General features: G+C 33.4%; 1 protein-coding gene and 1 non-coding gene across 2 annotated transcripts in view; one reads left to right on the forward strand and one right to left on the reverse strand.

Moving 5' to 3' along the window:
• Positions 1–26,448, forward strand: part of LOC123669453 (tensin-1) — a 108,940-nt gene that overhangs the window by 7,547 nt on the left and 74,945 nt on the right. Inside the window, exons 2-3 of the mRNA XM_045603058.1 lie at positions 12,000–12,108; positions 19,886–19,923. Coding sequence (XP_045459014.1) covers positions 12,000–12,108; positions 19,886–19,923 — 147 coding nt within the window. The remainder of the gene's footprint in view (positions 1–11,999; positions 12,109–19,885; positions 19,924–26,448) is intronic.
• On the reverse strand, positions 7,062–7,133 carry Trnam-cau. The gene has a single exon. It is a non-coding gene; the product is annotated as a tRNA-Met (tRNA).

The following is a 26,448-nucleotide window of genomic DNA, read 5'->3' on the forward strand; positions in this document are numbered from 1 at the left end:
ATTCACCCATCCTCAATATACTTTAACTTTGTTCAATAAATGTACTGTGTGGCTACGGTACTAAAGAATATAGCCACCCCTTCTCTTGGGTGTCGTAAGAGGCGACTAAGGGATAACATTGTTCCGCTACCACCTTGGAACTTAAAAAGCCGAACCGGTGGCGGGATAACCGTCCAACTGCTGGCGTTGAAATACACAGGCCGAAGACAGGCAGCAGCGTCTTCGGTGCGACAAAGACAGCCCTGCGGTCACCAACCCGCCTGCCCAGCGTGGTGACTATGGGCAAAACACATGAGTTTACGTTATTTTTGCAGTGGACCTACCTACCTTGAAATAAAAAAAAAATAAAAATAAAAATTTTCATGTATTTAGAGTAAAAAAGGACATGGGTTCATAAGCCCGTGGATGTATATGACTTGTAAATAAAAAAAAAAAAGCAGTGGACTGAATAGGCTGTAATGATGATTGTTCAATTAAACACTACAACTTAAAATATTTTGTGTCTTATTTGATTTTTAACTTACACCCTATTGACGGGACCACGCCTAATACATCGATGTACGCCGGCGGCATGGGGGGTAAAAGGGTAACTAATTGAGTTACGCTCATTGTCCCGTTACATTCTGTGATAGGTGCTCAGATAGTATACGGAGTAAAATGCGTGAGATAAATGCGGCGCAAGCCGAATCTATCTATATTCCATATACTATCACTCGATTTTATCCTATACGTTCGAGGAGGTGTTTTGTTATGACGTTGTCACGTTAAGCTATCGTCTTCAAACCAACTTTACAGACAATCAAATTTTTATGATATGGCCAATTGTGTATGACAAAATCGTTAAACCGTGAAGGTTTAACGATCTGGTCAAATTTAGTTGGCAACTTCAAAGTGAGTGAGTGTATAGATATAATATGTAAAATAATGTGTAATTCGGATTTCATCTTTTTTTCATGCCCTGCTATCAAATTGTAATACATGCGAATTCCTTAGATAAAATAAAATGGTAGCTGAACCATATCATATATACGAGTATATTTGAATTAAGTTTGAAAAAAATTGAAGGTTAAAATAATTTTTAGTTTCGAACGAAATATATCGTGCAGTATAACGATTTGTCATTTGAAACTACATTAATGATGCCTACGAGTAAATTGATAGTATTTTTAGATTACTTACAAATCGAAAAAGCCTCTAGACAAGCCTAAAAACTGTAAAAATATTTCATGACACGTTACGTTTGGAGTAATTTTGAATTTTTTTTAAAGATAACTAACATTAAGATAAGTGGTTATGGTTTTATTACTCATCGGTAAACCTACGTAAATTTCTTAATTATAATTGTAAAATTGGTTGTTAGGCAGTCGATTATAATTTCTTTTGTTACAGCTGGCAGACGCTCTCATTAACTTGTACTAAAGTAGAATTTAAGAAGCTAATTGCGATGGTATGGCCGGTATGGTAAATTTAGCGAGCGTTATTACGAAATACAATACCAATTCGTCCTAATCCGATTAACTTCGTTAAAGGCAGTTCCTTGCTGTTTACCATAGTCAAAATGTTTCGCACGATATGTGTTCCGTACAAAGTGTGGAAAATATACCTAATGTATAAGACTTATGAGATAAAGGGATGGTAACTTGTAGGTTATATTTATTTGTTTAATCCAAATTCAATATACGAAATCAAATCTATGATTATAAATTGTATCTTTGTTTAGACAAATGTCGAATTAAAAAAGCTTACATTTGTTTAAAAAAAGGTTTTCTTTAAGAAAAAAAAGGCAAGTAAGACGTATCTCTGTAAATTAGGCTTCAGCCTGTAATATCCCACTGCTGGGCATAGGTCTTTTTCCAAATGTAGGAGAGCCAAAGCCTAATCCACCACGCTACTCCAATGCGGGTTGGTGGATATATTCCCTACTATAAGTAACGATCGCTATCAGGTGTACACGATAACAACCGGGACCGACAGGTTAACGTGGTACCCAGACCACGCAAACATCTGCATGGCCAATACAAATGTTTGTCATGTGCGGGGATCGAACCGCCAGCGCAACAGCCACAAACCAATGGCTGTGACCGTTGCACCAACGCGCCATCGATAATAAAATTGGCTACTGGTAAATTTTAACGTTTATTACACTAAACTAACTATAATTTTTCAGGTTTTACCTAACTGAACCATATTATTGTCTTATTTATTTCATTGATATCGATATGTTACGTTACAACTGTTTATATAATGATAAAAATAGTTTTTTTACAAATGCTCAGTCAAAAGACGACAAAACTCACGACACTCACGTTCGTTGTAACGACTTTTTGTTTGCATGTAAAAGGCATTGTCATTTTGTAATGAGTTGTCAGTTCTTGTAAAACTACCTAATTTAAGAAACAAAATATTTCCCTATTAGGTAGCGTGACCTGCTTTGTTATACCTTACATTATTTCTTAGTTATAAAATTAAAGCTTAGGCTTTTCTCGCTGGTTTTAACTGACTGAAAAAATGTCAACTAATATCCCGAAGAAATAGTATTAGTAATAGAATTTTTTTTGTCTTCCTTAGAAGGACCGGACCAGGCATGCCTGATCAGGACTAGATAAGGCATGTAACGCAGATTGATTGGTCTGGACCTGATCAGGATGAGATGAGATTTCCTGATCGGGTCCAGATACTACGACCGAGTGCATCGAAGGTGAAAATAATATTACATTACGTGCTGGTATTATAAGGGAAGTTTTTCGTTCGTTATAATTTACAGGACAATAAATTTGAGGAAAATATTGCAGTAGAGCAAATTAAAATCTATTTGATTTATAATCTATCTATTTGCAAGGAATGAAACATAATTGAAGATTAGGGAAGGTAAACAGGATTGATAAAATAAATTAAATTGAAAAAAAAATCAAAAAAATCACTATTCACATTTTTATTCTTGTCACTTGTCATTTTAAAGTTTTTCGTAATGACTAGAGTACTCTATGTTGCTGAAAGTTTGTTATTGCTGCCGTCCATATTATATAGCATATAACATCCCTAAATAAATAGGCTATCTTACGCAAAAATATTATTATAAATTGGTCTTGTAGGCCCCCAGAGTTTTTTATAGGTACTGACTACAATTAACAACGAAAGTATTTGTTAACAAGTAATGAATACAAATTCTAAACATTTTTAATATCATATCAAAAATCGACCGTTCCATTCCATTGGCTAGAGCACCGACACGGTCAGTCGTAGATGCAGGTTCGATGCCCGCTGGAAGGGTCGATTTTTGATATGATATTAAAAAATGTTAAGAATTTCCTAATGTGTGGGTAACACAAAAATAAAATCATACAAATTAAAAATAGCACGGTGTCGTCTCCTGTCAAAGATTTTCATTGTAATAAGAAACTTTGAATAGTTACGGGTTTCTGTAAAGAACTCACTATAGACGGTGCCACGGTTCGCTTAGACCAAATATAAAATCATCATATCGAAAATTTCGATCTAGTGAGTACATCGTTCCATAGCTTAATTGGCTAGAGCACCGACACGGTCAGTCGGAGATGCGGGTTCGATCCCGGCTGGAACGGTCGATTTTTGATATGATATTAAAAAATGTTTAGAATTTCCTAATGTGTGGGTAACACAAAAATAAAACCATACAAAGTAATGAATGCTTAAAATTACTTTTAAAGTTATTTATTTAACAGTTGCGTAAGGTAGCTGTTTCGAGTATGCCATGCTCAAGTATATGTGCGTATGATGTCACGGTGGGTTTCAACATTTTTGGTAACAAACAAAGCCGCGAACAGCCTCGCTTAGGGCCATTGTGCTCCCATTTCCAGAACAAACAATTAGTGTTATTCAGTTTATAAATTTACTGTAATTTACTTGCATTTTTCATTTAAACGATCGGCCATCAACCCTAAATTTTTCTCAACAATCGGCGCTCATTAAGAAGTGAACCGGTGAATGTATCTTTTACTCGGCCCCTATAAATAACTAGTAAGGATTTAATTTAATTGAAACACGCCATGAAATGCAACTCTTAACGAAGACAAATAGAATTTTGATTATAACTTTCGTCGTTTATTGACGTCGGTATATCATTCTCTATATTAAGTAAATTGTTTTTTTTTAAAGCTTGCTGAGCATATCTAACTATTTGGATATATTTAATAATACATGAACAAAAAAAATTGTACCCCTTTTACGAAAAGTGCGAGGACGAAGGAGTATGAAATTTCGCCCATTTATAGTTTAAATAAAGAAAGAGTGCGGAATGCTATTTTTTTAATTATGCATAAACATACATTAAATCAAATAAAAAAGCATTATACTTACTACAACGTATTTGATGCACACACGCATATAATTATACTCTTTGACAACAGAACCTTAAACAATGCTGAAACTTATAATTTAAATTAATTATGGTCGAATTTCGTCATTACATATAAAATTTATAATTATTAAATATACAATTTTATAATCATTAACAAAACTTTATCGAGTTCCGTCAAAATTATGAAAAATTATTTTATGATTCCCTAATTACTAGTTTTAAAGATGTTCTGTTAGTCTGCGATGTAACATACCGCTACTTATTTTTACAAATATTATTTAATCAAACGATAGTTCATGAGTATTGAGAAACACACAAATATTACAGTGACTGTGGTGTGGTCTGCGAGTGTGGTACTCACGACACGGGTGGTCTTCAAATGGAAATGTTTAGTCGTCGATAAAATTATTAGCGGGCTTCATACTGGTAAAAAGAGGAATTAGACAAGCATATACTAAAAATACTTGCACTCAAGTTTTACTGTTATTATTTCGCAAGCAGATGTGGCTGAACATCTGTATCAACAGCTGCATGATTTTGATTACATTAACAGTAACAGAAAAAGTTTAGATTTAAAATTTGTAAGTATATACAATTGCTCTCCTTGTAATTTCGACTACTTAAATATTTTTTTAGCTTTTTTAAGGAAATTGTTGTTTGCAATAACGTGTCTCCAATGATTCTGCTTTCTTAACGTAGACGGTGGGCTTTACATTACAGCCTATACAGTCCACTGCTGGACATAGGCCTCCACAAGTTTACGCTAAAAATAACGTGAACTCATGTGTTTTGCCCATAGTCACCACGCTGGGCAGGCAGGTTGGTGACCGCAGTACTGGCTTTGTCGCACCGAAGACGCTGCTGCCCGTCTTCGGCCTGTGTATTTCAAAGCCAGCAGTTGGATGGTTATCCCGCCATCGGTCGGCTTCTTAAGTTCCAAGATGGTTGTGGAACCTTGTTATCCCTTAGTCGCCTCTTACGACACCCACGGGAAGAGAGGGGGTGGCTAAATTCTTTAGTGCCGTAGCCACACAGCACGTGCCGTAGCCACACAGCAGGGCTTTAATATGGAATATTTTTTATACTTCTTAATCAAAAATATAAATGATTACGATTTTGTTAACTGTACATACTAGGTATAAGTAAAATAGGTTCCACTGCAATGCCTTTCTAGTAGACTTTTTAATTTTAATGTCTTTGCAAATTCAGACATCCTTTTGTACTTAAAGTGGACTTTCACATCACCAAATACAGGTACAATTTATGTCAGTGATTCCTAAATCGAAGTAACAAATAGCTATGCAGACTAAACATCCGCCATGTTACCTACATTTTACTTACGTTTGTAATAAAGTACGACATTTGAGGCGGAATTAATTTGATTTAATTTAAAAGGTGCTAGCAATTTTTGATTGTCACGCACCCAATAATTACATGTTGGTTCAATTGTTTGATAAGGGGTTTATATTAATAATTAATGCAAGCCATTAACGTAAAACACATAAATTACTAGATGTATGTATCGGAATATCGATAATGGTATGCTCCGCGACCTCTGTCATTTGTTTCATTATCTGAGGTTCTTAGAAAGTTTCTTCGATTCTCTATTGCGAAATAACTGTTTATTTGTTGTGCTGTTTAATTTAGACAAGCCTAGAAAACTACTTTTACAAAGTTTGTCCATTAACATAATTAACTTCCTAAAGTTGGATAGCAATTTATTTAAGTTCAGTGGGGTTGTATCTCTGCGCAATACAGTTTCGTGTGACATGCACTCACTATAAAACTTGTGGGTAAAACTCTATTGCTTGTCCGTCTTTTATTTATTTATGCAACTACGAAAATTATTGCCAGATACATGTGTATTTCCTGTATCTTATTATTAGAATAAATTAAAAAAAAATGATATTTATTCTGTAGTTCATTAGTAAAATTACATTACAATTATATGAATTATTGTACCTAGTTAAACCTACCTACCCACCTACCTACCTAGTTAACTCTTAAAGAATCAATATTAGGCCCAAGGGAGTAAAACAACCGGCTCTGAATCTCAGCGATTCTGAGAGTGACATTTTACAGGGTTTTTAGCTATATATGTAAAATATAGATATGACAGTATACCAGCATTTACTGTACATTTACGAATAGCAAGTCAATTACAATTACAAACATTGTATATTTAGATTTAAATATTTTATTATTTTAATTAATTAGGTCTAATCGATAATAATGATTACTTTAACTGAACATTTTAATATTTAAATATCACGGTAATCTTTCTTAAAGAGTACTCTAGTCATTACGAAAAAGTTTAAAATGACAAGTGACAGTGTTTTTTGTTTTTTTTTTTAATTTAATTTATTTTATCAATCCTGTTTACGTTTCCTAATCTTCAATTATGTTTCATTCCTTGCAAACAGATAGATTATAAATCAAATAGATTTTAATTTGCTCTACTGCAATATTTTCCTCAAATTTATTGTCCTGTAAATTATAACGAATGAAAAACTTCCCTTATAATACCAGCACGTAATGTAATATTATTTTCACCTTCGATGCACTCGGTCGTAGTTTTGGTACCCTCCCTGCGTGATAGGGACTGACCTTTCAAATAATAAAAGGGGATTGTTATTATTATGTAGACACGATATTACTGTTTACGTTTTAAGGTATAAATTAAAATTTGAGCTTAATAACAAAACCGAAAATAAAAAAATTATGATAGCAGAGCGTGGTTTCGATCCACGGACCTCTGGGTTATGGGCCCAGCACGCTTCCACTGCGCCACTCTGCTACATTTCATCTTTGTGAAATAGTCAGTCATATCTTTCCACTTTAACATCTTTTTGTTATGTCTATAAATTTACGTGATCTTGTTTTTTTTATTACCTAATTAATATAATATTACGTATTTAAATACACATAATTTGAAAATTTGTGACATTTTGTAAGATATTTTACGAATATCGACTAAAAATGTAATTAATTTTTAGTCTAACGTAATTTCCTAAGATCGTGGATAATTTGTTTATTTTAATTATGAACTCACGGAAATAGTTACTTAACCAGTAACAAGTACGTACTTAGCTAGGCGGCACTTTCAACTGTAACATAGTTTATAGTTGAAAGGATATAAGTATTTTATTCTAAGTAGCAATTAAGATTGCTTTCTAGAAATTATTGCCCATTGTTAACGAATATTCGATACTTACTCAAAACTTTCTTGAATAGCGTACACATATATATAGCGTACACATAAATTGCTTCTGGGCTATAAAATACAAGCAGCATCATAATTCTTGAGATAGTAAAAAAGTAAATATTTATTTAATTTACAGCTTTATTATCAGAAACTAAGTAGGTATAGAAGAACGGCGCATGCGTGCAATAATAATATGTATGTAGTAGGTATATGAATAAATTATGTTGTAGCATTGCACAACAAATAGGTACAACATTACAGATGCAAACATCGCTTGTTATGGAATCGATCTGAGAGATCACGCATTGCATTCACGCACTCCTATGGATTAATTTGTATTGAATATGTTACTAGGAATTGTACATGATTATAATGTTTCTAGTGATTGTTGATGCTACGCTGTGTTCGCACGATGTTAAGCGCGTGAGACAATTTTTATGTAGTTTCTATCGTAGGGCCTATAACAAAAAGCCTGTACGTGTCACGTATTCATATAATATACAACTTTAGAAGTTGCCGCCACAGGCTACCTCAATAGTTCCCCAAATTCCGAGTTTTTTTGTAAAACTTTAAAGCCGTATCCTGAATTCCGTGTCACGTTTTATAATTAGTGTGTAAATAAGTTGTAAATTTCTTGCCAAGTGAGCGTTTACGAAAGTATCTTAAAACTTACCATTGATAAGGAAAAAACTGGTTCATTAAAATAGACTAATCGTGTCAACGCTTATCATAGAAGAGGCCTGTTTCACCCAAATTAAGATGCAATCGGAAGTAATTGTGCAATGAAAGCTTTGTTTGTTGAAGTCGTTGATTGTCCATGCTATAAATTATATTACCCAAGAGATAAATATAAAAATAATTAAAAGATGATAAGAATAATTTAAGAAGGAAATAATTATGATGAGCATATAGCCCACACATATTTTAAAATATATGTTTTTAACGTAATTAATACGTGAAGCAAAAACTTTGTACCCCTTTTTACGAGAATTGCGCGAACGGAGGAGTGTGAAATTTCATACACTTATAGTTTATACATATAGAGAAGAAGTCAGTCAGTCAGTTCAGCCTATTGTAGTCCACTGCTGGACACAGGCCTCCGCAAGTTCGTGCCAGACATCCCGGTTTTCCGCAATCCTCATCCAGCCTTCACCGGCAATCTTACGTAGATCGTCGGTCCAACGAGCCGGAGGACGTCCCACACTGCGTTTGCCAAGACGCGGTCCCCACTTCAGTACAGAAGAAGTGCAGAATGCTAATATTTTTCTTAAATTTACTCTTTTGTTAATTATTATACAAGTACTATATACTTTGACACTATATATATATGACAACAGAACCTTAATAATAGTGTTCAAACTTATAATCTATATACAGGCAGTCCTCGTACTTATGGTTATGTAAGGTTCTCGAAATACGCGAAGTAAATCGAAACGACGTAAGTCGAGACATATTTTTAACCGACTTCCAAAAAAGGAGGAGATTCTCAATTCGACTGTTTATTTTTATTATTTTTTCTTTTTTTATATCACTAGGTCGGCAAACAAGCGTACGGCTCACCTGATGGTAAGCGATTACCGTAGCTTATAGACGCCTGCAACACCAGAAGCATCGCAAGCGCGTTGCCGACCCTATCCCCAATCCCCCCAGGAGCTCTGGTCACCTTACTCACCAACAGGAACACAATACTGCTTGAAAACAGTATTATTTTGCTGTGGTCTTCTGTAAGGTCGAGGTACTACCCCAGTCGGGCTGCTCCATATTTTGAGCAGGAAATTCCTGCTGTGCCCTACCTCAGACTGTATTTTTTTTTTATGTATGTTACATCAGAACTTTTGACTGGGTGGAGCGATTTCGACAAATTTTCTTTTAATCGAAAGGTGGTGTGTGTCAATTGGTCCCATTTAAATTTATTTGAGAACTACTTTTCGAGCTATATCTAATAATGCGTTTTTACTTGACGTTTTTTTCGTCGACCTACGTTGTATTATACCGCATAACTTTCTACTGGATGTACCGATCTTGATAATTCTTTTTTTGTTGGAAACGAGATATCCCAAGTTTACTTTATTATCAAAAGTAAGTTCTTAAAATAATTATAAATATACTTTTGCAATTGCTAGTTAATTTTGGTATTTGTGTGTTATTAATTTTAATAATAATGATAAAACTTTAATAATCAAAATATTTAATGAGAAATAATAAATTAAAATTTTGGCTTAAAGAAACTATCAATTCTAGATTGCTTAGTTTCTTTTTTCTTGCTATCATACAGGTCTTGATATAACAGATTAACAGACAGGTCTAAATATAACAGATTAACAGACAGGTATAACAGATTTAAATTATTAGTTAATTAAGTTAGGTATATTCAGATTTCAACTCACTTATGACTTCCGGTACTAGCTCGTCTTTTAAACTTAACAAGAATTTTTCAATTTACGACGAATTACAAAACCTTACGAAATTACAAACTGTGATTTTTTTCTAATTTGACGGTCTCTTGATTTGGCGCCATCGTACACCGCACGACACGGCCCGTATGGACAGGCCTGTAACGTACAAGTACAGTAATAGAAATAGTCGTTTAGTTGATATTACAAAACAATGGCGGTTGATATCAAAGCACGGCGGTTCCGTTGATTTATCGCCTTTCCGACATAGGACCCTTTGTTTTATCCTCAATAGCTTACTTGTTTCTTGATCAAAAGTTCCGTGTCGGAGGTTAATGGCGGATTTACTTCTGAACTAAATTAATTATCACTACTATTTAATTATTATCGATTACTTTTTATAATGATTTCTATATCGTATATTTTCTTTTTGTTGTAGCATAATATTATGTTTAAAACGAACATGCTCTCTTAGGTATTAAAAATACGTAGGTAGGTACCTACTTACTTAAAATTACGAGTAGGTATTTTAACTGTTAAATATTACTTACAGCTTTTTGAAGGCATATTAGACGTTCATAAACTAAAAATATTCTTTGTTTCAACGTTAATTTTATTGTTTCGATATCGAGTCATCTCCACCCGCTTAAAAGGCGATATTGTGCATAAAAGTTTAAATTAGATAAGTATCTATTGGTTGCCCTAAATAAGGCGATACTGTGTTCAGTGCATTGTTAAATTAAAGTATTTGAGCCAGCTGTTCAATGAAATTTGATTCAATCTACTGATGGGACATGTGCGACTTTACATCTCTATACGTCCCCACAGGGCTACTGTGGAGGAACGTATTTTTTGTTGCGTGTCGGCTTGGCACGGGCGCGGGTGCAGGCCTACGACGAATAGGCGTCGGCAGGTGGTTGAGAAACACGTGTGCGCAGCGGTTAGCGGCACGATCGTTATGAGATTTGTTACGATGCGTTTCGCAAATATACTCTATTATTTTGCTACAAATGTTTAAAACCAAGATGAGCGTGTAAACAAAGCAAACCATGTTTTAGTTAAATTTATATAAAATAAATAACATTATTGGTAATACCACAAATTACTCGTCGTATATTGTATCGAGAAAACAATAAAATGCTCTTAATTTATGCAACTGAATAAAAATATTTTCATGTTTATGAGGCACACAGCGTTTGATGTAATGTTACTGTTTTAAATTCGTTATTGATGTATAATATTTGTATCATCTGGACCGCAAATGGCACCGTTATCGTCGGCGCCGGCGCCTGCACAGGCTTATGACGTCATTGTACTATAAATGAGAGCATGAGAGCACTGGAAGCCCTCAGACAAACACAAAGCTTGTAATCTGCTACAGCCACTTTAGCGTGACTAATATTTTATTAGCAATTCAAGAGTAAAAAAGAGATGTATGAAACGATCATCTTTTGAAACTACTTTTGTATTATACTTCATAAGATGAGATTTATGTTGTCGGTTACAATTTGCTAACTAGTGTTAAGCGTGTCAGGGCTTTAACAAGATAAAGATCGTGGTCTGACGACCGTTCATTCAATTGAAATTGTAACATGTAATGAAGTAGTGCTGTAAAAGAAGCTGACAGCAATAAAAACAATTATGAAAATTATATATTTTATGTCAACAGTTAATGTGAACAAATTCACCATTCCTTTATAAAATAATAACTCAGTTTGTAGCTAGAATGTAAATAAGCATTAGGTGCAATCTTAGTAGAAATGGCGGTAAAGGCACGCGTCATTATGAATGGATTGACGATGGCGCATTGTGCGATGTAGGGGATCGGTACGAAGGGCAGGTAAGGGTGAGGTAGCCAGTGGTCGAGTCGGTCGCTTACAACAAACCTATTCTTATTATCATGCTCGTTGGAAATAGAGTTTTAAAGTAACACAATACTGTATTTACACGATGGTACAGATTTCTATACAAATAATCGATGTCTTTTAGGAATGGTATGAACGGAGATTGTATGTGTACAAATGTAATGTATCATTGATTTGATTTAATTTTTTTTTTGTTTCAGAAGGAGGGCGTAGCACAGGCACATGCATTTCGAAGTAAAGTATTCAAAAAACCGAGGTCCTGCCAATGGTGTCATCAACTAGTTCACAACCAGGGTAGCTGTTGCAGAGGTGGGTATCGGAATTCTATTGACTTTACATAAATAATAAAGATTTGTTTCATCAACTCATACTTTAATATTATCACTGAGAGGTGTAAAAGTGCTTAGATATTCAAAATCCTCTTTTATTTGTTTACTTCACGCTATTGACATTCAAAGGTCACTGACTATGAAATTGCTAGAACTACAGACGAATATTTTATCTGAATGTCACGACCACAAACTAAAACAGCTTAAAAATTTATATTTTTTAAATACCTTTATTTATAGACCTTATTATTTGTTAGATGTATTTACGGTTGTGTTATTTTTACATAGATTTGTGTATAGATATGTACTTAATTATTGTCACCACAAATTTTCGTTCATAAGTTAATGTGTATACGAGTATATATATACGTACGTATACATTGTTCCAATGCTCTATTACGAGTATTATTCTATAACTACCATTGTATGAGCAACTTCTTTATAAGCATATATTATGTTATATAGATAAAGATCTAGTTAGGTCTTAAATCTAAAATTATGTAAATATTATCTTCAACCACAAGAATTATTATGCCTGAAATTAATTAAACAACCACGTTCCTACGAAAAAATTTTTATTTCAATAAAAAATATTGATATTTATTTTAAATGATCCCGTTATTTCGGTGTTTATCATTTTATGTGATCTGATAGCAATGTTGATCACATTACCATCTCCTAAATACTTTAAACTAGTCCGGGAGCCGGTAACACTAAAAACCGCGTTATCACGGATTTTTAAGATTCGCCTGACAGAAAATCCATTATCGGACTAATAAAATTGCTTTGTCGGCGTGCATTTAATCAAATAGAAGTAATTTTATTACATACTTTATTATATATCTATCATTTATACAAGGTGGTCGTGACAATACGACAATAATTAATACTGAGTATAGCTAGTAACATTCTCAATTAGCCTGCAAAAATTAAATTAACTAATATCTCATAGTTTAGTCACAAAACACTTTTCTTTTTTTATAACTAAAACATCACCCCATATCTGTTATTAAGCTGTCATCATGGCCGACACAAGTTACGTATTTAAAACAATTTAAATAAAAGTTGTAAATAATGTAATTTCACTAATCGTGCTACAATTTAACGCAAAATAAACCTTATACCGTTGTTCATAAGACACTAGAATTAATATGTGGAGAGGTAATAATTGATTTGCGCTTTCTTTCTGAAATATTTCGACCGATTTCTTTCGTATTTCGCACATCGTAATTCGTAATCGTAAGTAGGTCAGTGTGTCGCCGACTGCCGTTAGCCTGTGACGTGTTAAGCTATTTGATACCTCAGCGCTCGCGCAACATTCGATCTAGTGACGCCATTGTTTATAAGTACTCAAGTATATTTTTTTGTTACTGTGAGATATTAGACGCTTGAATTAAGTGAAGGGTAAAGCTTTAGATTAGGTAAAATCGAATTTCGGGATCGTGGGGGGAAGGGGGGGGGGGGGGGGGGGGGGAACACTACCCCTGGTACCACTATCACACCTCGGAACCCCATAGTTATGGAGATATCGATGGTTAAAGTTTTGAGGTTAGAAGAAGAATTTCGTACCTTTCACACGTTATTTTCACATTTCACACGCGTTTTTTCACATTTCACACATTATTTTCACATTTCACACATTATTTTCACATTTTATAAGCTATTTTAAAAATAAAAACGATTTCGACTCCAAAATCAACAAACAATACAACTTCGATACTCATGCTCCATTCTATAGTTTTCACATCTTATTTTCACATTTCGCACTTAATTATAACATTCCACACGTTAATTTAACGTTTTCACACGGTTTCACACGGTTTTCACACTTCAAAACCCCATAGTTATAGAGATATCCATGGTTAAAGTTTTGAGGTTGATTGATCAACAAACGATACAACTTACGGTAACTATGCTTCGATCCGTAGCTTTAAGATGTTATATTCACATTTCGCACTTGATATTAGCACTTTAAACGTTAAGTTATTGTTTTTACACGATTTTTTTTAACAACTGAGAAATAGATGTTTTAATAAAAAATGACAGGCCACTTATCGTTTCGTTCTAAAACAATATACATTGTTTTTGTTTAAATAACTGTAAAGGCAAAAGTCTTACATCATACAGCCTTGTTTCATATTATATTTTTTAATTAAATAAATAAAATATAATGAAGTAAAAAACATGACATGAATAATTTTTTTTTTACAATAATCTGACTTCAGAAAAAGACCGAAAGAAACCCATACCTATCTAATTTAAAAATTACACCGTTTGTAGACATAGTTTTGTTACAAAAAAAAAACCCTAACCTATCTAATTTAAAAATTATATCGTTTATAAACATAGTTTTGTTACAAAAAAAAAAAAAAATAACCCTAACCTATCTAATTTAAAAATTATATCGTTTATAAACATAGTTTTGTTACAAAAAAAAAAAAAAATAACCCTAACCTATCTAATTTAAAAATTATATCGTTTATAAACATAGTTTTGTTACAAAAAAAAAAAAAATAACCCTAACCTATCTAATTTAAAAATTATATCGTTTATAGACAGTTTTGTTACAAAAAAAAATAATCTACCACCTTTAAAGTTAGAGGAACGCTTGGCTCCGGCGCTGCGGGAAGTGCAGCCCTTCCGCCCTTGCGTGCGAAAGCACGCTCACTCATGCTCCGTTCCGCAGCGGAGGCTGGTCGCCTTCGGCGACCAGCCTCAGCCGCTCCTCTACGCATTCGTTCGCGCGCTTTCGCACGGCGGGCGAGGGCTGCCCTCCCTCCGCGCCTCCGCGACACAAAAAAAACACTCTAGGGGTAGGACAGACCAAGACCACGTGGACAGTGGGATGCTCCGATTCGGTTTTGGGTATTTTTCGAATTTCTAAACCTATATTCTAGCACGCAATGTTACTAAATATAAATTAATTTTGATACTATAATTTAAAATTATAGACCATAAATTTTGAAAATTAACTACATAGGTATTTATAAATTTATTTTAGTTCTATAGAATATTTTACACAATTGTTTGTTGAGATTGTATATTTCAAAAGAATGATAACTTAAAGAGTAAAAGTATGTATTTAAATAATAAAAAAAAATTTTACCACACACACACCACCACACACCTATATTCAACATATTTTTATATTTATTTATTGTCATATAAAATGAACTAAAATATTGAGTATTTTTCGTTTATAACAGTAAATAATTAAAAATAAAATATATTTAATTAAAAAATATAATATGAAACAAGGCTGTATGGTGTAAGACTTTTGCCTTTACAGTTATTTAAACAAAAACAATGTATATTGTTTTAGAACGAAACGATAAGTGGCCTGTCATTTTTTATTAAAACATCTATTTCTCAGTTGTTAAAAAAAATCGTGTAAAAACAATAACTTAACGTTTAAAATGCTAATATCAAGTGCGAAATGTGAATATAACATCTTAAAGCTACGGATCGAAGCATAGTTACCGCAAGTTGTATCGTTTGTTGATCTTGAAATCGAGATTATTTTTACGTACTTCTGTTCGAAAATAACTTATAAAGTTGCAAAACGGCGCATGAATTGCACTGCCCGCAGCGTTGGAGCTAAGGTGAAGTCAGACGCGGAGCTCAAAGGTATAATAATAGCTTTAAATTCTTCTTCTAACCTCAAAACTTTAACCATCGATATCTCCATAACCATGGGGTTCCGAGGTGGGATAGTGGTACCAGGGGTAGTGTTCCCCACCCACCCACCCCCCATCCCCCCACGGTCCCGAAATTCGATTTTACCTAATCTAAATCTTAGCCAAGTGAAGTGAGATTAAGTGAAGACACATTATTTAGGATATTTATTAGGTAAACTGTGCGAAATTAGACGCTTATTTTGTGTGCAAATAGTAATATTTTTAATAAAAATGCCTCGCTATAATTATACGGCTTCAGAGTACACCGATATGATATTAATTTATGGAGAATGTGACACAAACGCTGCTTTAGCGATTCGTACATATCAAGAGAGGTATGGGCATACCCGTGTTTGTCCAACAAATGGTCGAACTATTGTCAAAGCTATCCAGAGGCTTCGGGAGAATCAACCCTTAATCCCACACTCAGATTGTGCTCCTCCGCAAGTCAGTGTGAACTTGGATGAACGGATTCTAAATCATTTTACTTTAAATCCAACTACGAGCTTACGTAGAGTAGCTCGCCATTTTCGTGTGCCCCACTCAAGTGTGCACAAAATTTTGAAACTCGACAAACGTAAGCCTTTTAAATACAATAATTGTGTTTGCTCGCAAACGAAAAAAAAACCGACTTCAATTACATCGACAAGTAATACAACAACGTAGATCGACGAAAAAATAGTCAAGCAACTACGCGTTATCAAAGATTACTCAAAAAGTAGTTATCAGATCTCGGTAACATTTATATGTGACCACATGATAAACATCAGCTTTCGATTAAATTAAAAATTATCAAAATCGGTACACCCAGTAAAAAGTTATTACGAATTTTCGAGAGTTTCCCTCGATTTCTCTGGGATCCCATCATCAGATCCTGGTTTCCGTATCACGGTACCAAACTAGGGATATCCCCTTTCCAACAAAAAAAGAATTATCAAAATCGGTACATCCAGTAGAAAGTTATGCGGTATAATACAACGTAGGTCGACGAAAAAAGCGTCAAGTAAAAACGCATTATTAGATATAACTCGAAAAGTAGTTGTTAGATCTCAAATAAATTTAAATGGGACCAATTGGCACACACCACCTTTCGATTAAAACAAAATTTGTCGAAATCGGTCTACCCGGTCAAAAGTTCTGATGTAACATACATAAAAAAAAAAAAAAAAAAAAAAAAAATACAGTCGAATTGAGAACCTCCTCCTTTTTTGGAAGTCGGTTAAAAAAGTACAGGCATTGTTAACAAGAGATATGTCTACCAGAGAAGAATTCTGTAACTCAATGTTACGAAAAAATGAAGAAATCCCCGACTTCCTCTTCAACGTAATGTGGACGGATGAAAGTACTTTTACCAAGAACGGTTTATGGAACCGTCACAACTTAAGGCACTGGAGCACTGAAAATCCGCAACTGACAAGAGACAGCTCGCATCAGTACAGATTTGCCATCAATGTGTGGGCTGGTATACACAGAAATACAATAATTGGGCCCATTTTTATTGATGGTAATTTAAATGCGGAGAAATTTTTATTATTACTCAATGAAACAGTTTCAGAGTACATGGAAGAGCTTTCTCTCGATGTATATCGACAGACGTGGTACCAATTGGATGGTGCACCTGCACACTCGGTGACTTCTGCGAGAGCACGTTTAACCGAGATGTTTGGAGAGCGATGGATCGGCCGTTATGGCCCCACGAGGTGGCCACCGAGGTCACCAGACCTCACACCACTCGATTTTTTTTATGGGGTTACGTTAAAAATGATGTTTACGCCACGGATGTAACTGATGTGGAGGACTTGAAAAATCGTATAATACGATCTTTTGATAAATTAAAAAGTATGGCAGTTAATGGTGACCTGTTATCAAAAGTGAGAAATAATATTTTACGTAGATACATTTCGTGTGTTCGAGTTCATGGTGGACATATTGAGAATTTTAAAATTTAATATCTTTTAATGTATTTTGTATGTGTTAATTATTCTGACAATCAAAAACAAATAATTGAATAATAATAGTGTCAAAGTATTGCGATGTATTGTGTTACAGCGGCGAGAGGCTACCTGCCCGCCCGCCTTTAGTCAGAGGTCAGTGAATCTAAATTACAAATGGCGTACTATGTATTTTATTAATTTACGATATTAAGTTTGTTCGAAAATTTCATTTTTTCAAAAACGGTTCAAAATATTTTCTGATAGTTTTATGATATTTCTATATACCAATACGACCTGTGTTTTCATTTATTGTCGTATGGTCGTGTACACCTTGTATACAGATAGAGACGAAACTTCTGTGCCAACGCGAATCTACTACCTACTTACTATATTACATTTATTTTATCTTGGTATGCGGATTTAAAATTACCAGAAGTATCGCTCATACCAGTTTAACAGTATTGGCTCGATTCACGCTTTTTACCAATAACAATGCAATTCAATTTACTTTTTTTGATAAATCGTGCCTTGTTAATCTACTTTCGTTAACTAGTTTATATCTTATTTTGTTAAAGAGCTAGTATTAACTACATAACCTAAACGTTTATGTCATCAGGTTTTTGCCTATTAATATTCAACAAGATTTCTATTTAATAGTCCAATAAAATACATTTTTCTTGTACAATTATACAAAAATCTAATATTTTTACATTTTTAGGGTTAGTTCAAAAGGCAAAAACGGAACCCTTATACGATTACTTTATTGTCCGTCTGTCTGTCAATACCCTTTTTTCTGAGGAACGCGTGGAGGTATTAAGCTGAAAATTATATCAAATACTCAGGTCTACTTTCCCTTGGAGTTGTGAAAAAAGTAAACTTTTAATCCAACGCAGTCAAAAGATACAGCCGTTTATGCTGCAAAAATTTGATACTCGTAAAGGAATCAAAACCTACAGGGTACACTTGAAACTTGGTGCGAAGCAACGTATTATAGCATAGATATAGGAAAAATGGCTAAAAGCATAAATTTCTAGTTACATCATATGATAAAAATATCTTTAATAATTTTTGTACGGAACCCTCGGTGCGCGAGTTCATCTCGCACTTGGTTTTTTTCGGTATGATGTCAATTAATTCAGTTTACATTTACGATAAAAATTTGAGAGCTGGATTGAATAAACGCCACAAGTGATTAAATCTGCGCATGGTAAATAGGTACTATAAATAAAAAAAAGTTCTTCTATTTTTACTAAAACCAATATTTTATTAGACAGATTTACTAATATCGATGGAGAATAATAATCAACTATTGAATGCAAAGTAGTTCTAAAACATTTTTAAATTAACAGCATCAAAACATCCGGAAAATTTGAAGTAATCATAAGTACCTACTGATTTGTTGTTTTGATTAACGATGCTTTATCAAAATACGCGAAGACGAAAAAATTAAGTCACAATAGTTGATTTGGTTCATATTTTCGCCTAAATATATAAATAAGTTAACAAGCTTATCTTATTATTTAAACAATAGACTTATGATTTTCACGATTTTCAAATCTTCATTGACATGGCTTTTAGTATTAGAGGCTTTTCAGCTATAAAATGGTTAAAAATATTACTTTTTTTTCCTATGTACGATTCATCATCATCATCATCATCATCATCATTACAGCCTATACAGTCCACTGCTGGACATAGGCCTCCACAAGTTTACGCCAAAAATAACGTGAACTCATGTGTTTTGCCCATAGTCACCACGCTGGGCAGGCGGGTTGGTGACCGCAGTACTGGCTTTGTCGCACCGAAGACGCTGCTGCCCGTCTTCGGCCTGTGTATTTCAAAGCCAGCAGTTGGATGGATATCCCGCCATCGGTCGGCTTCTTAAGTTCCAAGATGATTGCGGAACCTTGTTATCCCTTAGTCGCCTATGTACGATTAAAATAACTAATAAAATTTTAATGAATCCAAGTGTGGTTCTTGCATAAATAATCGATTTTAAGATAACTGTACATTTAAAAAGTTCTGTCATGTTTAATGAAAACTTTTTTACGCTTTCCAAAACTAATTTTATATAAGATACTTAAGAAGTTTTACTTTAAGTGGTTTAAAAGATGTAAGATACTAAAGATGTATTTCCTTGTTTCAGTTTGTAAATATATCTGTCACAACGGTTGCGAAAGCAAGGTATGTATATGATTTACTTTAAATATGTTTGTTTTTATTCTGAGTTATTTACAGTTTTTATAGCACTGTTAAACTAATAAGTCATTTAAATTGTATTCGTTCAGACGTCATACCGATTACAAGGGCAATCATATGAATAAAAACAACAAATTATTGAAGTTATATTTCTTTTGGTGCGTTATTGAAAAATTATGTGGATAAATTTTTACGATGCGCGCGCACACCGTCACGAAAACAAATGACACCAAGTTAGCAAATGAAGTATAACTTCTTACGTGCGTACATAAACACATTTTATTTATTTATTACTTTTTCATTTTTTATCAAATCTCATTCGACATTATATTTTGTTAAAAGCGTGTTTTCATAATTTTAAATATAATATAATTTACTTGAATGTCAAATGGGAATAAGTAGGTATAAAATAAATTAAAAATACGCTTTTATTTTAACTTTTTCTAATTTTAGATTATATCATGTTCACTTGTGTAATATTGACTAACTGACGCGTCAGCGCAAAGGTCACAGCATTGGTTGGTGGCTGTTGCGCTTGGGTTTGATCCCCGCACATAACAAACATTTGTATTAGCCATATAGATGTGAGCCGTGGCCTTACCGTGCCGTTCTTGTAGGTCTACCCACCGTGTCTTGGAGAGCACGTTAAACCGTCGGTCCCGGTTTTTACCATGTAACTACTTATACACCTGATAGCGACTGTTACCTATTCATAGTAGGGAATATAGGTATCCACCAACTCGCATTACCGCACCCGGTGGATTAAGCTCTAATCCTACGCCTACATGGAGAAAGAAGCCTTTAGGAATATTACAGGCTGAAGCGTAATATGTAAAAAAAATCATAAAAAAATAATACTTTTAATATAATAGAGGTACTTATAATTAGACAGTAATATACACAGACACAGTATCGAAGACGATCTATTGCAATTGACAATTATTATTGATTGAAAATTGCAATAGATCGTTTACGAGTGTCATCTAAGTCATTGTCAATTGCATTTTCGTAATTGAATGCAATTGACGGATACTTTAATTAACGCCATCGACCTTTGCGATTTAAAGTAGCAATTGTATTCATTATCGATTTTTTTTTCAAAAAAAGAGCGTGTATACATTAATAAGGATTTTGAAATGGATCAACTATTATCAATTGCAAAAAGTGTCTCGAGAGCGTTAATACGTAGAATCATAGTAATTGAAATGCGCATGGGACATAATATTAGGTACAAATTAACAAAATTAAATGTAATTGATAATAACGTATTTAATTACATAATTATTCACATTAACTATCCAAACTAAACTTCAAAGCAATAACGATGTAATGGAAAATAGTGACATCTATCTTACAATTGTGTCCATTATAGTTTGTTATGGATAACGTCATCAACTCTTGCGCAATATTTCGTGACATGATCACGCGATTTAGCCAACGTCTACTAGATGGCGCTTTTAGACATCTGTCGAAAGTAGAGCTTTACAGATTTATAGAATTTACTACATATATCCAGTGGCGGATTTACTTGTAGGCTGAGTAGGCTGTGCGGCAAACTGCAGGAAGCGACAGATTATGCATAGTTTATTTTTAAAACAAGATTATATAGATACAGAAAAGAAATAGACATTCCCCACAATTTTTATACAATAATGGATAACTATAAGAAGGTCTGCCAAAACATATTTTCCCTTGTTTCGATTTTTTTATCGAATTATGGAATAGGCGGCCTAAAAACAAACGCGACTAGTACTTAGCCGTTTTTCAGGTGGTTGTGACGACCACCTTTTTAAGGGTTGGATCCGTGCTTGACTGTACTCCTACTAGGAAATAGGGGTTTTTAAATTCAGAGGTCACTACGGGCGGCAAAAATTAAATAGCCTTCTGGCGGCAAAAATTAAATAGCCTACTGGCGGCAACTTTATAAATTTGCCACTGCATATATCGATAGGTATATTTATAGAGATCACTATGTGTATAGGTACTATACAGATATCTCGGAGCATGATTATATATGTACTTACAATTATATTTGGGTGATTTCTTTTCCTTTTAACCGAATTAGAAAAGGGGAAGGTTCGCAATTCATCTGTTTTTTTTTAAACGGTTTTATTTAGCTCACCCCGTTTGTTTTATTTTTTATTTATTATTTATTCTTGGGTCAAATTTAGTAATTCAAATTTCACCCTCTTCCTGTCAACCGATTAATCTGAAATTTTGTATACACTTTGGATTTTGGTGACAATACAATTATGTTTATTCATTATCATTATAAATTCAAGATGGCCGCCGCTACAAAATGGCGGTTAATTTATGTTTTATTAATCCCATCAATATGGGTATCAAATGAAAGGGCTCAACAAGCAGAATACAATATACTATAAAAAATTGAAATCCAAGATGGCGGCCGCTACAAAATGGCGGATAACGTAGGTTTTATCAATCCCATCAATATGGGTATCAAATGAAAGGGCTCAACAAGCAGAATACAATATACTATAAAAAATTGAAATACAAGATGGCGGCCGCTACAAAATGGCGGATAACGTAGGTTTTATCGATCCCATCAATATGGGTATCAAATGAAAGTGCTCAACCAGTATAATCAATGTACTATATAAAATTAAAATCAAAGATGGCGGCCTCTACAAAATGGCGGATAACTTAGATTTTATCAATCCCATCAACATGGGTATCAAATGAAAGGTCTCAACAAGTAGAATACAATTTACTATGCAAAATTGAAATCTAAGCTGGCCGCCGCTACCAAATGTCTGATAACAATTTTTTATCAATCCCACCAATATGGGTATCAAATAAAAGGGCTTGACAAGAAGAATACAGTGCACTATACAACCTCAATATTTAAGATGGGCCTTGCAATAATGAAGCACTAAATGAATTAAACAGAATGCGAAATAAAAACTAAAAACTAGAAAATAAAAATAGGTAAAAAAACTTTTTAAGTTAAACGGTTTTATGTTAAACATACATTGCAATATTTAAGATAAATGTACTAAAAACCAAAAAATAATAAAATAGATACAGTCGTGGGAATTATAAACATATGCATAGACTAGACTAAAATAAAACCGTGGGGCACGTCAATTGTCTACAAATTATCGACTTAATGTGCGATAGAAGAATCGTTTAATTCGTCGTTAAAATAGGCAGTTGGCCCGCAGACGGTGAGGAAATTACTTACTATTTTCTTGCTCATGGAAATTCCAATAGTTATACACTCCATGTAAATAAAAGAGATGTTTCAACTAGTTTATCGTTGGACATTCACACTGCTGGCTGGCGAGGAATCGTTTCACTGCTCGTAGTTTGTCTTTAATCGACAAAACATATGATAAAAGTACTACTCGCTCACCACTATGAAACCCTAAAACTCGCTTATAATCGAGCTTGCTAGCTTGTTTTCACATTCTAGCCCTACTTATCACACGTCCATCTTTGTCGGTTGAACAACTGCCTAATTATAGTGTAACATTACAAAACAAACATTTTAATCAACGATTGTAGACAATTGACGTGCCCCACGGTTTTATTTTAGTCTAGTCTATGCATATGTTTATAATTCCCACGACTGTATCTATTTTATTATTTTTTGGTTTTTAGTACATTTATCTTAAATATTGCAATGTATGTTTAACATAAAACCGTTTAACTTAAAAAAATTTTTTACCTATTTTTATTCATGCGTGCTCCCTCATAACTTATTACTGGAGGTACCGATTTTGATTACTCTTTTTTTTTAAACCAAAAGCTGGTGCTTGTCATTTGAAATCCAACACGTACTTTTTGAACTATCCCTAAATAATGCGTATTTAATTGACCGTATTATTGCCTACCTATGTCGTATCACTTGTTGATATAGTTGATTTTTTTTCGTTTAAGAGCAAACACAATTACGAGTATAACCATATACAACCAACATATATATAGAATGTTTCGCTTTGCGTAGCGAGACATTCTATATCTATGAGTATAACATACTATAATGGGTTATAGTGGCCATGACGGCAGAAGACTGTGTTGATCGTTAAAATCCTCGAATTCAAACCAACTTGAGGATTTTATGAGAAGATATTTGATTCTATTAGATTTTTAATTATTATTGGAACTCCATACTTAAATTTTAAGTTTTGTTGTATTAAATTTAAATCTTAAATTGACATATCGATATCATATTTTTACAGCCTTCAAACAAAGATTAATTTTTAAAGTAAGTCAAGTAATTTTATTGACGAGTGGAAAAAGGAAATATTACTTACTTTATTTCAAGTTAATGTCATGAATATGAAAAAAAATGTGGCTTTAGATTTATTTTAAATTATTCATAGAATAGCGGAAATACTCTAGTTGTCCACGTTTAGCCAGCAGCGAGGTACGAGTAGATGGCGATCAGCCCCTGTCCGCCCGTCACGTTTGCATTGTTTGCAGACTGTTCTAAATTGGATACATTATACAAAATATTATCATAATCCTGTGTGATATTTTACTATACATGCAGCATGCTTACTGTTTATAAGATATTAAATTTATCTACTCACTGTTTGTTGTTGAAAACAAAAGTCTTTCTCTAAGGGTTAGAGGTATTAAATTAAATGAATAATTTAGGCTTAGTAAATATTTTATTTATACTAGAACAATAGGTGATAAAAAATTTATTTGACTTTACTGACTGATATTTAGTTAAAAACTCGAAGTAGTGATTATGCGTTTGCTTCAAGCAACACCCTATAAATCATATTCTATAAATCATATAATCATATACAAAACTGACGATCACCAAAAAAACTCGTGACGGCTTACAAATATAATACTTGAAACTAGATCGATCGAGATATAAAATAATTTTAAACAGAAAGTACGGGCAGATGTATTTGTATAAATAAATCTATTTTCGTCAAAGCAGATGTACAAAACACATTGCAACTCATCGAATATTATGAAGAATTAGGAATTTAATAATAAATGGATTCCAAATACGGAATAAAGTAATGATATTACATGATTATGAACTGTTTTCCATTATGATGATATTACTGTGTATACCTTATGTGTATACCTTAGCATCTTTCAAATTATTTGTTCCTATCATATATATATTTTTATAACAAGTTGGTACAGTTTTCATCTAGTTCATATCTAGTTCATACCATAAAAAAAGAGAGTTCACTCTGTGTGGGGTGTATAAAAATGTATTTCATTATGTAGGTTTATGTTTCTCTTAGATTCATGCACTAGGTACTTTACCCCGAGTTCATATCATCTCTCACTACCATGGGTTGATAGGTAGAGATCTCTTTTATTTAGAGATAAGTTCGCCCTTGTAAACTTCCTTTGTAATGAAAATTATAAAATTATATGTATATTGTAATAGTTGATCTTTCGTTTGTTGGGACATTTATGATTGCTTTTTGCTATTCCATTCGAAACATCCTGCAGAATAAGTAAATATGATATCAAATTGTTTCATATACTATATATCTAACATAGCTGAGTTTTCAGCTTTCAAGTCCTTATTTTGTCTTTAAAATTCAACTCTTGTCGGATGTTAAAGAAAAAATATTGTGACAAAATAATTATGCTTATGTATTAAAAAAGATATTAATTAGGTGTGTGTTGACATAAGAAAATTTCTCTGTTTGTAACACTTACGCATTTACGATATGTTTTAATCGTTTGTCTATTTAGATTTTAGAGTTACTTCTCACGAGCAGATAGCTGTGCCTTTACTACAAAAATAATAAAAAAAGAACTATGACAGACTTCTTAGGTATCTAGCCTAGAATTTTGAATTAATCCAATACCCTGGGGTGGGAACTAGACCATACTGGAGTGGGCACAGCCCGCCCGGCCTCCCTTTTATATTTGCCTATGGATTTAGTACATTCAATTACAAAGCCAACGTGAATTCGAAACCACATTTGTGTTTTAATATTGGCTCATCTCATTATTAAAATCACACACCTGTTACAAAATTACTTTATATGACATATTCACGTAACACGCACATTTCATTTTATAAATTTTATTTCAATGTCTTCGGTAAGTATTTAACTTTTTAATGCCTTCAGTGGATTTATTACTTTGTTTGTAAGATTAGAATCTTACATACAAAATATTTTTAGAAACAAACTCAGCGTGATCAAATGTCAAACTTAAAGATTTTTTCTATCGATCTTATTTCTAAAAGTTCGAAATAACTAAACTATAACTTGTCAGAAACTTATGCTAAATTTTCCTCAACTTAGGCTTAGGGGAAAGAGGCCTATGCCCAGCAGTGGGATATTACAGGCTGAAGCGTAAATATTTTTAGTTTATAGGTATTGAACACTTTTTATATAATTTAATATGCATAAATTATCGTTTTTAATCACGCCATGAACGGAACCCTATTAAAGTTCATCTATAACTGAGTTTTTGTTTTATGAACAATATCTGTTATTAGGGGTTCCCTAATGTATTTTGATATTGATAGTTAGAAATCACGAACGC

This window comes from Melitaea cinxia, chromosome 3 (assembly GCF_905220565.1).
Source record: "Melitaea cinxia chromosome 3, ilMelCinx1.1, whole genome shotgun sequence".
NCBI classification, from domain to species: domain Eukaryota; kingdom Metazoa; phylum Arthropoda; class Insecta; order Lepidoptera; family Nymphalidae; genus Melitaea; species Melitaea cinxia.